Below are 16,139 nucleotides of genomic sequence, written 5' to 3'. Positions count from 1 at the left end.
TGATTTTCCGGGAGGGCATTACGAAAAAAATTAGTACAATTGCGGAGGCTGCGGCCTACGTGGAGGAACACAAAGCCCTCCTGGATTTAGATGACCCAGGAATTGAAGAAGGGGAGGTTATAGACCATGGGGCGGAGGCGGCTGCCGCTGTTGCGGCCCTGGAGTTGGGTCAGGCTGAACCCAGAGTTCTGAGATCCAAAACTAGGAAGTGACAAAGATATTTGGTATTGTGTTGGTTTTCCTTATTCTCTTTCGTATGATATTCTGATTATTCTTGACCCTTCCTTATTGTGTATGTAAGATTGAAACTTAGCTACTTCGTATCACCTGCTTGCCATATGGCTGTTGTATGTGTTTAAAATTTTGAGTAAAATTCTTATCATGTATAAGAAAAATGAAAATTTACCATACCTGATATGTATTTGCATAAATCTTTTTTGACCAATAAAAACTTTTTATAAAAAAAAAAAAAAAAAAAAAAAAAAGCTATCTGCTGTTATCTTTTCAGAAAAAGGGAATAGCGTATAATAATATCTATTATATTGTTTAAATAATTTAGAAATTATATAAAAATGCAATTAAATTTGAAAAAAATGGTGTACTGTCCACTCTAAGTTGTTACAGAAAAATGCAATGGTGGCCACTAATTATAGCATATTTGCAATACAAAATGGGGCAGTGAAGTGTTTTCAAATGGATTGCAAATTATAAAATTGGAATTGGAGAAGCAAATTTATTTGCCCTCTCTTTGTAGAGCAATGGAATATGTTCCAAGATTCTGTGGCCTAAAAGAAAATTAAAAAGCTATTTGAAACCATATATCCTGAAAATGCTTTGTAGTGGAACTTAACCTCATTTCCACTAGTGGCACAAAGGTCATATTTATACAACAAGACTTTCCGCTTTCCCCTTTTTCTGCTGCCACCAGTGAAAATCTATACCAGAGCTACAGAACTGATAAACAAATTGATGTCCTCCAGATGTTTTGGACTTATTCCCATTTGCCCAACCAATCTGGTCAATGGGAACTGATGTCCAAAATATTTAAAGGGCAAAGGTTAACACTGGTCTCCAAACTAAATTATTGGAACTAGGGGGGTCTTGGTTTAAATGCTAACTTGGCTCTGAAGAGAGATGATAAATTTTAAATGTGTACATTTACAATTGTAACAAGAAAGGGAAAAACAGAAATATAAGATCAGTGCATCTTTGCAAGATTATATCCCATCAATGCATTTATATTAATAGATATGTCGGGGATGTGAAAATATCTACACATTCCTCACATCCTGGACATAAATTGTTTCAATTTCTACCCTCAAAATGACGCTCTAGGGCACTGCACAACAGAACAACTAGACACAGTTTTCTCAAAAACCATCACTCTGCTAAACAACTATTTCCCACTACACTGTCAAATAATTTACTAAGATTGTATTACTATTATTCTTCTCTTCCGTACTAGTATCTATCTCTTTCCACTTATTACTGTAACCATGTTGCTTATATCTTTCAATTTATATTGTTTTTATTTGTTTCCTAGTACAACTTGATAGCTTATTAGCAACTTTAACTATCATTAAGTGTTGTATCTTTTTATTCTCGATGAATGTATTTTATTCTCCTTATGTACACTGAGAGCCTTTGCACCAAAGATAAATTCCCTTTGTGTCCTAATTACACTTGGCCAATAAAGAATTCTATAGTGGACTATATGCACAAATATCCACTTACATGTCCCTTTAAAAATAAGAAGGAACTGTAATTCATATAATGATTGATTCCTTCGTAGCAGGACCATACTAATAAACCATTCCTCTTTTAACTGAGGCAAATATACACAGAAGGGAAAATCTATCAATTAGGGGAAAAATCGTTTCCATATAATTTAGACTAAGAATACAATACTACCACAATCTGTTCCCATTGTCATGCTGGGTAGGCCTGAAGTCCAAATGGAGAGCACAAGGTTAAGTTCAAACGGTTCTTTATATTCACTGCTTAAAATTCCTCTGGGATTTTCACTTCATATTGCAGTACAGTATTTCCTCTCATTTTGAATTTTCTATTACTTTTTCCCACTTTAAAAAAAATGGTCTCTAATTTGTTCTTTGTAGATCTCTTTATGTTAGCAGTCCCTTTTCAGTTTCCTGGTTCAATCTCAAACCATCATCCTGGTACAGAAAGACAGAAGAATTGATCTCTTTTTTTCCTTTTCCTTTTTTACATTGAAGTAGTGCTCATGTGTAAAAATCAATAGCTTGTTATATAAAGCACAGAAATGGCAAAAGAAGTTGATTGATGCCCATCTTGTTTTTTACCGAAAGGATCAGAGACTATTTTCTCTGTTGCAGTACCCAGTCAGCCTTTGGCAATAAGTTCCCCTAGCATTAACTTTAAAAACAAAGCAAAATAAACTTGAATTGTAAATAAAGCATCGCAAGGAAGAATAATTTATATTCACCCATCAATTGATGATTCCTAACATTCCAGGATAATTCATTAATCTCTGTGCCTTTGTTTGGGAAAAAAAATTCTGCTTGCTTTGTCAACCATGAGACAGAATAGAAGAATTAAAGATCTCCAGAAATATATTATGCCCTCCCTTATTTTATAGTGCACAGTCACAGTATCTTAAAAAATCCCATTAAATTAACAAGAAGTGTTTTGAGAACATAGAATCATTAAATCCTATGCATTGTCCAATCCATCTTTTGCATGTCAGCAAAATAATCTGTCAGGGTTCAGAACTACACTTGAAAGTTTTAGCAGATACATAAAATTGTCAGAGAGTTAGAAGTCGTCTGCAAAAGAACCCATTCTCCAGCTGTTCACTGCTTTCATGGGGCATATGAATACATATTAGGGCATTAAATATAGCAAGTGCCCTAAATCCATTTCAGCCATACTTTTATAGGGAGGAAAACCAATAAAATTATTTTGGAATGGACCTGATAAAATCCTCAAGAAGAGAAAGCTGAGAAGCTTAGATGAGAAAAACAATGTATGGATCAGTGTATGTTTTCCTCTCTTACCTATTATTTTTGTCTACTTTTTTCTGGGGGGCATACAATATTGTCCAGCCCCAAAAAGGACTAGTAAGATGTAGCTTTCCCCTTATGACCATTCCTTTAGTGACTGTTCGAAGTTACATGACATTGAAAAAAGCAATTGGTTTTCACACTCACAACGGTTGCTGCATCCCATGTTCATGTAAAATTCAGACACTACACATCTGACATTTATTTATGATAGTTGCATTATCCCAGCGTCATGCAATCACCATATGTAACCTTCCCATCTGGCTTCCAACCAGCAAAACCAATGGGCGAAACCAGATTCACTTAATAGCCACATGATTCACTTAACAACTGCAATGATTCACTTACCAGCTATGGCAAAATATCATAAAATGGAACACAACTCACTTAAAAACTTAGCAACAGAAATTTCGTGGTCCTCTGAAGTCATAAGTTACTTGTATATGAAGTCATAAGGACTACTTGTATATGTATTTTGCCTTATGATTAGAGTATGTACAGTATATCACAGAAGTGAGTATACCCCCTCACATTTTGTAAATATTTAAGTATATCTTTTCATGTGACAACACTGGAGAAATGACACTAGGCTATAATGTAAAGTACAGCTTGTAAAGGTAAAGGTAAAGGTTCCCCTCGCACATACGTGCTAGTCGTTCCTGACTCTAGTGGGCGGTGCTCATCTCCGTTTCAAAGCCGAAGAGCCGGCACTGTCCGAAGACATCTCCGTGGTCATGTGGCCAGCATGACTCAACACCAAAGGTGCACAGAACGCTGTTACCTTCCCACCAAAGGTAGTCCCTATCTTTTCTACTTGCATTTGTACGTGCTTTCGAAACTGCTAGGTTGGCAGAAGCTGGGACAAGCAACGGGAGCTCACCCCGTTACACGGCAGCACTAGGGATTCGAACTGCCGAGCTGCTGACCTTTTGATCGGCAAGCTCAACATCCTAGCCCCAGAGCCACTGCGTCCCCTTAAAGTACAGCTTGTATAACAGTGTAAATGTGCTGTCCCCTCAAAATAATGCAACACACAGCCATTAATGTCTAAAGTGGTGACAACAAAAGTGAGTACCCCTCTTAAATGATAATGTCCAAATGGGGCCCAAAGTGTCAATATTTTGTGTGGCCACTATTATTTTCCAGCACCCTCTTGGGCATAGAGTTCATCAGAGCTTCACAGGTTGCCACTGGAGTCCTCTTCCACTTCCACTACACTATTATACAAGCTGTATACTTACTACTAAGTACCAAGTATCATTTCTTCAGTTTTGTCACATGAAAAGATTTTCTTAAATATTTACAAAATGTGAGGGGGTGTATTCACTTCTGTGATATATCGTATATCTTTCATTGCAGATATGCAGAACATAAGCAAATTCATCTAAATATCACCTAAATCATTTTCCTTTTCTAGCTATAGCCACTTTAGTAGATAAATTATACCAGATTCTTACACTGCAAAAAAACCCCTATGTTTATACAATTGATAATATTATATGCTTTGCAGGAGGCAAGGCTAAGGAAGCATCCATTAATTCATTCCAAGCACGAAAAAAAGTCTTATCTTACTTGAGATTTAATTTGGGACAAGCACTTGAAGTACAGTTTAATATTTTCTTCCTATATCATAGAATTCTAAGGAACTCTTAACATCCTGTAAATTTTATAAACAGAGTAGTCATTTCCAGAGAGAAGAAACAAAGCATTAGAAGCATGCCAGATTTATAATACAATTAAAAGAACAGCCTGATACAGGTCTGGTTGCAGAATTTATGACTCAGACTTTTAATGAAACAATTATAGGGCTTATACTTTGACGTAATTTCTGTACTTTCATAAATTCAGTATAAAGACAAACTCATTGAATTCATCATTCCAGACAACCTGATTTCCAGAGTGCCATATTCCATTTCCTTTTAACTTCCAATTCACATTAACCGTACCCATTTGCTTCTCAGTATTCAGAGAACAGAAGATCAAACCATAGTCTTAAAGCAGATGGAATTAAAGTTGCTGCCTAAGGCAACAGCCTATCTAAACGAAGGACTAAGCCTTCATTTGGAATCCAGTAATAAATTAAGACAAAGAGGTAAATGACTCATAATTTTAAGCATTATACAATAGATTCTCACTAGATATTATTACAGTGTTTATTAATTAAAAAACATAAATCTGTTTTTATCTTCTTCACCAATGCAGATTCTGTATAGATTTTATTTGTTTCAACTTCCATACATAACAAGGAATTCTTTTTTTTTCTTTATAGATATGGGATTATTTAAAAAAAATCAGGATCAGACAAATTATATAAATAGAACTATCATTGAGATTTGTTGTGGCTATGATGATAATTTTCAGTAAGAATATGCAAAACTGAAAAATATTCAGTAGGAATACATAAAAGCAAAAGTCAATTCAGTCCCTCTTTCATTTAGAACGGGTGTCAAATTCAAGATCCAGGGGACAGATTGGCCTGTGGGGTGCTTAGATCTGGCCCGCAGGGCCACCCTAAAAACAGCAAAGGACTGGCCCATGGTGCCTCTGCCAGCTAAAACATAGCTGGGGGGGGGGAAACATGGCCCTTGCAAATTCCATTTTTCCTGGCAGAGGGTTGCAGCTGAAAGCGCAACTCGGAAGCCATTTTCGCTGGCAGAGTGCTTGGGCCACCACAGGTACCCCTCCCCATAAGTGACCGAGCTGGCCATGCCCACCCCGGCCCTCCGAGGACAATCCTCAATGGAATCAAGTTTGCCAGCCCTGATCTAGAACAAGAAACATTTCTGGTTCAGAAAACTAACTTCCAGAAAATTTAAAAATTATTTCTCCTATAGCTGGGTCAGAAAGGAGCCAATAAGGAATGGTGCATTCTAGAATCCTTCAGAACATTTCATTTCAGAACTATAAATTATGCAGTTGCCTACTTTTAAGTTAAAACAACTCACATTAATTAACTCAAGGCGCACAATGTTTTAGGACAATAATTCAAATTTTTTGAAATAAATTAATATCCTCTATCACAAATTCATATGTTAAAGTTACTTTGAAGAAACTTTCCAAAACTTATTTTATTCATAGGCCACTTAAATTTTAAAACATATCTATTCTTTCGAGCAGGACTGGCTTAATAGGGTTTTAAATATGGATTTTATTGGGGTTTATTTTATATTTCGTATTGTATTTTAAATTTAGGCTATTGGAATAAGTTTTTTAAAATATTGTTTTTATTGAATGTATTGTCTTTATTTTATCTGCCTTGTTCACCGCCCTAAGTCCTCCGGGAGAAGGGCGGTATACAAATTAAATTATTATTATTATTATTATTATTATTAAACACATTGAAAAGTATGATTCCTGTAGAAAAGAGCAAGCAAAGGTGGGAAATGAAGTGCACTATCCATTTAAAGCCACTGAGTTTCCAGAAGCGCTCCAGGTCCAATCCATCTTGAATTCAGTTGACTTTATCTGGCACCAATTTAGTGTTACTCTTTGGTTGATCAGATTCTTGTGTATAGGCTCCAATAGCAATAGCAATAGCACTTAGACTCGTATACCGCTTTACAGTACTTTACAGCCCTCTCTAAGTGGTTTACAGAGTCAGTATATTGCCCCCAACAATTTGGGTCCTCATTTTACCCACCTCGGAAGGATGGAAGGCTGAGTCAACCTTGAGCCTGGTAAGAGTTGAACTGTCAATGGGAGGCAGCCAGCAGGCAGCAGAAGTAGCCTGCAGTACTGCACTCTAACCACTGTGCTACCATGGCTCATAACAATAAATAAATAAATTGTCTATGCTGCAGCCTAACTGTTGGTCCTAATTATTCATGCCTGTCAATCCCTTTTTAAAAGAAGATTTCTGTTGAATATCTTCTGCAGAAAAATTACTCACAAGTTCTAATGTGGTTTTATGCAACCATAATTTAGTAATTTATTTTTCAACTCATAAGATCTTATAAATCAAGGTTTTTAACAATGTATATAGTGGATTTCTAAAACACTTTGAATCAGAATAATCTCATAAATACTTTAGAAATTCTTATATTAAATAGAACAAACTTTCTTGAAAATATTAAAACAGGAAATGACTTGGGATTTGAAATGTGATGAGTCAATACAAAATATTTGGTAATATAAAAATATTATTTAAATCTATTTTAGAAACCATCCACTATAAAAATAGAAAATCATGCTACAACTCCTTAAAAGTGTATTACAGCCTCTATTAAGAGAGGCCCTTTATTTCATATTCCTATTGAAAAGTGTCATTAATTCCTCTGTCACTCATTTCGGCTAGGGGTTTTTGAAGACATTGGTAAAACTACTGTTTTACCAATAGTGTTTAATAAATAATTCTAATGCAACTATATTCTTGGGGAAAAAACATAAAATAATGCAATGTAAAAATTATTCGGTTTCCTTCCTATAAATTTACTATAGCAATAAACTGGAAGAATTAAAATACATCTTTCTTCATATCAATGATATTTAAAAGTGTGAAAAAGAAATGGCTAAAAAAACTAACATAGTAACAAATACACTTTATTTCTTTATTTGGTACCCTTTTATAAATTAAATCAGCATAATAACTTATATTACTCCATCTATACATATACTTTTTTGAACTAGAAGTGTTCCATATGGGTGGATAAAATAAGAATTTCTCCTTACAATTAGAAATATAATTATATCAAATTACATTATGTATGTTTCATGTAGTTTTTCCATGGGGTGTATGTCTCTGTGTGTGCGTGTTGTATAATTTATTCTTTTTAGTCACTATTATTCTTTTTAGTTTGTAATATTTTGCCAATATATGTTTAAATAAAATTTGAAAATAGAAAATACAACTTACCTCATCAAAGCCATTATCATCTTTCTTCAAGGCTAGAAAAAAAGATATAATTTGTTATCTAATTAGTTTACATTACTAGAACAAAATGCTAAAAAGCAAACAAATATTTCTTTGTAGTTATTTAACTTAACTTGAATAAAATTACTTCTCTTAGAAAAATATGTGTGATGCGGTCTCTTCAAGTTTATATTTATTGGTTCAATATGTGAAACAAGAAATATGTTTAGTGTATATAAGTTATAATTTATGTTATTTTTAAGAACAAATGTTATGAGAGAGAAAAAAGGAAGAGGTGCTACATATGCTGCTTGAAACTGCTGAATAAATGGAGAGGTACTGAGGCGGCGCTGGAAAACAACAACATACAGTACAAACAATAAATTGTTCTCTGCAGCTTTTTTCAAGCAAGGAGTGTTATATGTTGACTTGAAATCTGACAGATTTGTGCTTTCCTGTCTGATAGTATCTCCAAGCACCACACCAATTTTTTTTTTTTGCTTTTATAGCTATACTGGACAGGACAACACACCATAATAATCAAGTTTCAAGGGACAGAAAATAAAACCAGAGCCTTGTTTATTAACAAAAACATCCTGTCAGTGAGAGCAAGTGTACTTTTGTAAGTACATTCTGAGTTCTCATACCAGATGGCTGCCACATAAGGCATTAATAGAAGGGAAACTCACTCTTCTCTTTAGCCTCATAGTTTTTTACACTACAGCTTATCCTTACCATTACCTGAGTAAAGGTCACCTGTTCAAACAAAGCATTGAAGACACCACTTTTCTGATTCATGTGGGGCTGAGAATTACTATTTTGAAGAAATGGTGATTGTTTTATAACAAATCAGTTTTCCATTTTCCACTGATTCATCTTTTTAAAATAAATATATGGGCATAGCTACAGCGAGAGGTGTGTGTCTGTAAAAGGACCATGAGCCTGACATTACCTGAGTCAGAATATATGTCTGTTTGTCGCTCCAATCAAAAACAGAATAACAGAGTTGGAAGGGACTTGGAGCTCTTTTGGTCCAACCCCCTGCTCAGGCAGGAGACCCTACACCATTTCAGACAAATGGTTGTCCAATCTCTTTTCAAAATTTCCATTGTTGCAGCATTCACAACTTCTGAAGGCAAGTTGTTCCATTGATTGTTCTAACTGCCAGGAAACTTCTCCTTATTCCATCTCCTTGATTAGTTTTTATCCATCGCTTCTTGTCCCAGGTTCAGGTACTTTTCCGATTAGCTTGACTGCCTCTTCTTTGTAGCAACCCCTGAGATATTGGAATACTGATATCATGTCACCCCTAGTTATTCTTTTCCTTAAACTAGACGTACCCAATTCCAGCAACCATTCTTTCTATGTTTTAGCCTCCAGTCCCCTAATCATCTTTGTTGCTCTTCTCTGCCCTCTTTCTAGAGTCTCAATATCTTTTTTACATTGTGGCAATCAGAACTGGATGCAGTATTCCAAGTGTGTCTTACTGAGGCATTATAAAGTAATATAAACACTCCATGTGATCTTGATTCTATCCGTCTGTTAATGCAGCCTAGAACTATCTTAGCTTTTTTGTTAGCTGCTGCACACTGCTGGCTCATATTTAAATGATTGTCCATTACAACTTCAAGATCCCTCTCAGTTACTACTAGTGAGCTAGGTGCTACCTATACTATACCTGTGCATTTGGTTTTTGGTTTTTTTATTTGAATTTATATCCTGCCCTTCTCCGAAGACTCAGGGCGGCTTATAGTGTGTTAAGCAATAGTCTTCATCCATTTGTATATTATATACAAAGTCAATTAATTGCCCCCAACAATCTGGGTCCTCATTTTACCTACCTTATAAAGGATGGAAGGCTGAGTCAACCTTTTTCTTGCCTAAATGTAGAACCTTACTGTTTTCACCAATGAATTTTATGTTGTTAGATAGCGTCCAATGTTCATGTCTGTCAAGCTCTTTCCACATCTTAAGCCTATCTTCTGCAGTGTTGGCTATTCCTGCTAGCTTGGTGTCATCTGCAAATTTGATAAATTCCCCATCTATCCCTTCATCCAAATCATTGATGAAGATGTCGAAGAGCACTGGACCTAAAACAGAGCCTTGGGCTACCTCCTGCATACTTCTCTCACTGTAGATGCAATAGATACTAGCAATAGGAATATAGAAAAGTATTTATTTATTTATTTATTTATTTATTTATTTAGATTTCTAGACCGCCCTTCTCCCGAAGGACTCAGGGCGGTGTACAACCAAGATAAAAATAAACAATGTACAATTAAAAACAAATTAAAAAACTTATTATACAGTTTGGTCGATAGATTAAAATATATAAAAAATCTAAAAAACCCCAATTTAAAAACTTAAATAACATTTAAATTTAAAATCTAGACAATTTAAGAAAGCCCCGCGCGAACAAACAAATATGTTTTCAGTTCGCGGCGAAAGGTCCAAAGGTCAGATATTTGGCGTAAACCCAGGGGAAGTTCATTCCAGAGAGTAGGAGCCCCCACAGAGAAGGATCTTCCCCTGGGGGCCGCCAGCCGACATTGTTTGGCGGACGGCACCCTGAGAAGTCCCTCTCTGTGTGAGCGTACAGGACGGTGGGAGGCATAAGGTAACAGCAGGCGGTCCCGTAAGTACCCAGGCCCCAAGCCATGGAGCGCTTTAAAGGTGGTAACCAGAACCTTGAAATGCACCCGAAAGGCAACAGGTAGCCAGTGCAGTCTGCGCAGGAGAGGTGTTACATGGGAGCTACGTGGAGCTCCCTCTATCACCCGCGCAGCTGCATTCTGGACCAACTGAAGCCTCCGAGTGCATCTCAAGAGGAGCCTCATGTAGAGAGCATTGCAATAATCCAGGCAAGAGGTAACGAGAGCATGAGTGACTGTGCATAGGGCATCCCGATCAAGGAAGGGGCGCAACTGGCAAACCAGGCGAACCTCGTAAAAGGCTCTCCTGGAGACGGCCACCAAATGATCTTCAAACGACAGCCGTGCATCCAGGAGAACACCCAAGTTGCGCACCCCCTCCTTTGGGGCCAATAACTCACCCCCAACAGTCAGCTGTGGCTGCATCTGACTGTATCGGGGTGCCGGCATCCACAGCCACTCCGTCTTGGAGGGATTGAGCTTGAGCCTGTTTCTCCCCATCCAGACCCGTACGGCCTCCAAACACCGGGACAGCACTTCGACAGCTTCGTTGGGGTGGCCCGGGGTGGAAAAGTACAGCTGAGTATCATTAGCGTACAGCTGGTATCTCACCCTGAAGCCACTGATGATCTCGCCCAATGGCTTCATATAGATATTGAACACGAGGGGCGAGAGAATCGACCCCTGTGGCACCCCACAATTAAGGTGCCTCACGGTCGACCTCTGCCCCCATCAACACCGACTGCGACCGGTCGGAGAGATAGGAGGAGAACCACCGATAAATGGTGCCTCCCACCTCCCGCAGCAGGATACCATGGTCGATGGTATCAAAAGCCGCTGAGAGATCTAACAGGACCAGGGCAGAGGAATAACCCCTGTCTCTGGCCCTCCAGAGATCATCCACCAACGCGACCAAAGCTGTCTCCGTGCTGTATCCGGGTCGGAAGCCGGACTGGAACGGGTCTAGATAGACAGCTTCATCCAGGTACTGGGGTAGCTGACATGCCACGGCACTCTCTACAACCTTCGCAATAAAGCGAAGGTTGGAGACTGGACGATAATTACCTAAAATAGCTGGATCCAGGGAAGGCTTCTTGAGGAGGGGTTTCACCACCGCCTCCTTCAAGGCGGCAGTGAAAACCCCCTCCAACAAAGAAGCGTTGATAATCCCCTGGAGCCAGCCTCGTGTCACTTCCCGGGAGGCCAGCACCAACCAGGAAGGGCACGGGTCCAGTAAACATGTCGTGGTGTGCAGCTTCCCCAGCAACCTGTCCACGTCCTCGGGAGCCACAGGGTCAAACTCACCCCAAACAATCTCCACAAGACACGACTCCGCCCTCTCACCTGGATCATCCCAATTTCGGTCCAAGCCATCCCGGAAATGAACGATTTTGTCGTATAGATAACCACTAAACTCCTCGGCACATCCCTGCAACGGGTCATCCCGCACCTCCTGATGCAGGAGGGAGCGGGTCACCCGAAACAGGGCGGCCAGGCGGTTATCTGCCGACGCAATGAGGGTGGAAGCGTAGAAACGTCTCGCCTCCCTCATTGCCACTAGGTAGGTCCTAGAGTAAGACCTAACTAGTGTTCGGTCAGCTTCGGAATGGCTAGACCGCCAGACACTCTCTAGGCGTCTTCTCCGGCATTTCATCTCCCTCAGCCCCTCGGAGAACCAAGGGGCCGGCTGAGATCTGCGCCGGGTCAGAGGCCGGAAGGGCACGACACGGTCCAAAGCTCCAGCCGCAGCCCGTTCCCAGGCCGCAACTAGTTCTTCAGCCGTGCCGTGGGCCAGGTCCTCAGGAAACGGCCCAAGCTCCATCAGGAACCTCTCCGGGTCCATCAGGCACCTGGGACAGAACCAACGCATTGGTTCCGTCTCCCTGCAGTAGTGGGTAGCGGTCCGAAAATCTAGGCGAAGGAGAAAATGATCTGACCATGACACCGGTTCTGTTTCTAACTTATCTAATTTCAGATCATTTAACCACTGTCCAGAGATATAAATTAAGTCCAGTGAACCTCCCCCTGTGTGCGTAGGGCCATCAATTACTTGAATCAGGTCCATGGCCGTCATGGAAGCCTGGAACTCCTGAGCCGCTGTCGATGACAAGCCCGTCGATGGCAGGTTAAAGTCCCCCATGACTATAAGTCTGGGGGTCTCAACCGCCACCCCGGCGAGCACCTCCAACAACTCGGGTAGGGCTGTAGTCACGCAGCAAGGAGCCAGGTATGATTAAAATAAATGCAAAACCCTTTTCTGACTCACAAAAATCAAGGAGATAGACCTCATTTAAAGTAAAAGACACAGAACAGTCACATGTGTCAGCTATTTAAAAGTTTAATTATATAATGATATTATTTTAAGAAAAACATCTAAGTTTTTCATAATGCTGAAAATCAAGCAACATTCAATAAAGTTGTCTATCAACAGGCTTATAACAGACAAAACAGAAGAACTTCACAACATTCATAATATGGTTGGACTTTAATGCCTGATGCATAGAGGGTCTGTTCGATTTGAAAACAATGTTACTTCATGATTTATTTTTTTTAAAAAAGTAAAATTATGCACAATAGATTTTGCCTCCTAATAATGTATTACACATTCAATGAAAGTGACTGGACAGAAGAAAGTACTTCACATTATGCATAATTCAGTTATAGAAATAATTGCAATATGATATGGTCGTACCCACTAGCTTCAATAGCAAATTAACAGATTCAGGGAGGAAGTCTATCAATGGCTATTAAGTATGAGTCAAAAACAGACCACCCAGGGTTTAAGGCAGAATGCCAACAAACAGCAGCTGCTGGGTGGCAACAGCTTGAGAAGGCCACCATTAGTGGATTTTTTTAGGACTAGCTAGCCAGTGTGTGAAATAAAATACAGATCCACAAGGTTTGGCTCAAGTTCTTATAATTAATGAATGAAATGCATTCCTACAGCAATCTGCAATGTCTACAACAAACTGCTTGAAGCAAAACACTCTGCTCAAGCATTAAAATAATTAAACATTATAAACGGGAGTAACAGGTCATGACTAATGGGTCCTTTTTTATTTATCTGAATGGTTTGTTGGTCTTCAGCCCTTTAGCAAGGACACCATTACTGTACTATCAGGTACTTAGTATCAATCAGAGACTTAGCCCAGATAAAACGCTATTTAGAAATCATCCCTAGGGTTGGTATTATTGGCATCAGATATCATGCCTTTATTTTGCATTTAAGCCACCTAATATCCATGCTAAAGATTCAGTTCTACATCTGGGTCGGATAAATAGTAGAAGCCCCAAAGTGAAAAAGAAGGCTTTACACTTGAGGCATCCAGAGTCACAAGCAATTTTGTATAAAGGAAAGAATCTTCTGATATTCTTTAGCCGTTTTAATTCAAGCAAAGATTGCTTTGTACATCCTCAAGCAATCCAAAAATTAAATTAGGAATAATTATGAGTAATGTGGCTGGTGGTAACCCTATACAGTAAGGGCATTCACTCATTTCCTTTTCAGTAGTTGATCTGAAACAGGCTTCCTCAATTGCCCCCCAAATGTTGGCCTACGGAGATCCCAAAGGTCATGTTTACCGGAATTTTGAAAGAGACAGTCTAATAGATCCATCTGAAGGCAGGAATTTAGGAAGAGCTGACCTGAAATGTTCAAATTCACTGTGATTCCCCAGATTTTCATTTCATCACAACTGAACATTTAATATTTGTTTCAAGGAAATCTCATAAACTAGCAAATAATTTTGGATATAATTTATATTAATCAGAAAGAACTATACAGAGACTAGTTTAGTTCAATAGAATTTTTCCAAATCTCAATATCCCTTTCTATAATCTACCTAAAATGCACATCCTTTATTCTGACCAGAAAATAGCTTAACATGTACTTCAAAGGCAGATTTGGCACTGTATTTGCCAACCTGTAAAAGAAGTGGAAAGAGAAAGTGAAAAGCTTATCTTCAGCTTTTTGAGCTGAAGACAAGCAGGATACAAATATAATAAACAATATGAAAGCAACTTGCATCCTAGTGAAACCTGCTTCAAGTATACATTCCTATGTATACTCTGATATCTTATTCAGATGAATAAAGAGAAATCTATGAATAATTTATGAGATGGCTGTAGAACATCCAATGTAAATATGACAACTTATACACCTCTGTATTGATGACACAGCATCATATTGTGTCATCCAAAAGGTGTTTCTATATTTACAAAGCAAGAAGTGCCAAAAGATGACAGGAACATTGGGCCAGCAGAGGTAAGAGAATTTCTGAGCAACTTCTGGTGGCTAATTTAGCCATCAGAATAAAAGGTACAAGGAATAAAAAAAGGCACAATGCACACAGTGAGCTTTTTCTTATACTATGGACAACTTGCAATACCTTTGGTGAAGTACCAAATCAGCAGATTCCAAACAACTTAAATCACAAGTTAATGGACAAGTGAAAACTTCTATAGTTGGAAATTAGTTTAACTTCCAAATGTTATCTTATCACTAAGCCATAAGGAAGCATTTTCATTTTCCTACTATGATTATTGAACAAGTTATCCATTTCCTAAAGGCCAAGGAGACCCCTTTTGTTATAGAAACCATTATTATTGATGATGGTGCAGGAATTAAATCTCATTTTCAAAAGCAGTTCACACATTGCTCCCTTTAGATTATCTTTTCTGAAACACAATCAGTTTATATGTGCAACTTGTTCCATCTCACAACTGAGAGAACTAATTCTAGAAAATACATTCTAGCCCAAAGGGATACTGAGCGATTTCAAGAATGCAAGCAATTGGAACCTTCTTTCTCTCAAATATTCATAAAATGATACTTTAGAATAGAATCACTCTGATTCCATTAAAGAAATAGAACACCTTTTTCTAAATACAATTTACAACTATCCACCTTTATTATTGATGTGGTATAACAATTTTATTACAATATTCTTCATTTATTTTTGATACATTTAATTTTTTATTTCCAGACCCTTTCATAAATTTAACTTTATCCATTTTCATACCTTTTGCAGGAAATCCTTTGACTTCAATCTTGCATTATAAAAGAATGAAACAAACTATAATTGGGTTATCTAGAACATGTGACAGGAAAACCACTAAATGTACATTAGAAAGCTGCAGTCAATCCTAAGGTTCATATACATTTTTTATATGCCTTATATTTTCTTAACATTCATCCATGGGGGAGGGACACCTTTTTTTAAAAAAGCATAGTTTTAGGGGATTTGAATCGATTTTCAAAAAATAAGTTTCAATTAATTCAAAGTACTTTCTTCTCCTGTTTAGTATTTTCAATTGTTCATAACAAATTAATATCAATTATTTTTATAAGGAGAGAGTATGCTGCCATTCAATTACCCTATTTGGAGATGTTCCATGTCAAATTACATCAGCAGTTTAAGCAGATTACAGACAGTTTATATTATGCTAAATATGATCAACACCCAGTAGCAGCTAAAAGTTTTTTTAAGGATAAGTCAGAATGAAATAAACACATTTATAGTCAATGTCCGGACATAACAGCTGTTAATCGCTTCAATTTAATCAGCAAGATGACTTCTGTATAAAACGGTTTGAACT

General features: G+C 37.9%; 1 protein-coding gene across 2 annotated transcripts in view; it reads right to left on the bottom strand.

Moving 5' to 3' along the window:
- CDK14 (cyclin dependent kinase 14) overlaps positions 1–16,139 on the bottom strand; it is a 263,918-nt gene that overhangs the window by 246,764 nt on the left and 1,015 nt on the right. For both annotated transcript variants that reach the window (XM_058183801.1, XM_058183802.1), the window contains exon 2: positions 7,894–7,925. In XM_058183801.1, the coding sequence (XP_058039784.1) occupies positions 7,894–7,925 (32 nt within the window). The remainder of the gene's footprint in view (positions 1–7,893; positions 7,926–16,139) is intronic.

This window comes from Ahaetulla prasina, chromosome 4 (genome assembly GCF_028640845.1).
Source record: "Ahaetulla prasina isolate Xishuangbanna chromosome 4, ASM2864084v1, whole genome shotgun sequence".
Classification (NCBI taxonomy): Eukaryota; Metazoa; Chordata; class Lepidosauria; order Squamata; family Colubridae; genus Ahaetulla; species Ahaetulla prasina.
This window is presented reverse-complemented; position numbering and strand designations above follow the sequence as displayed.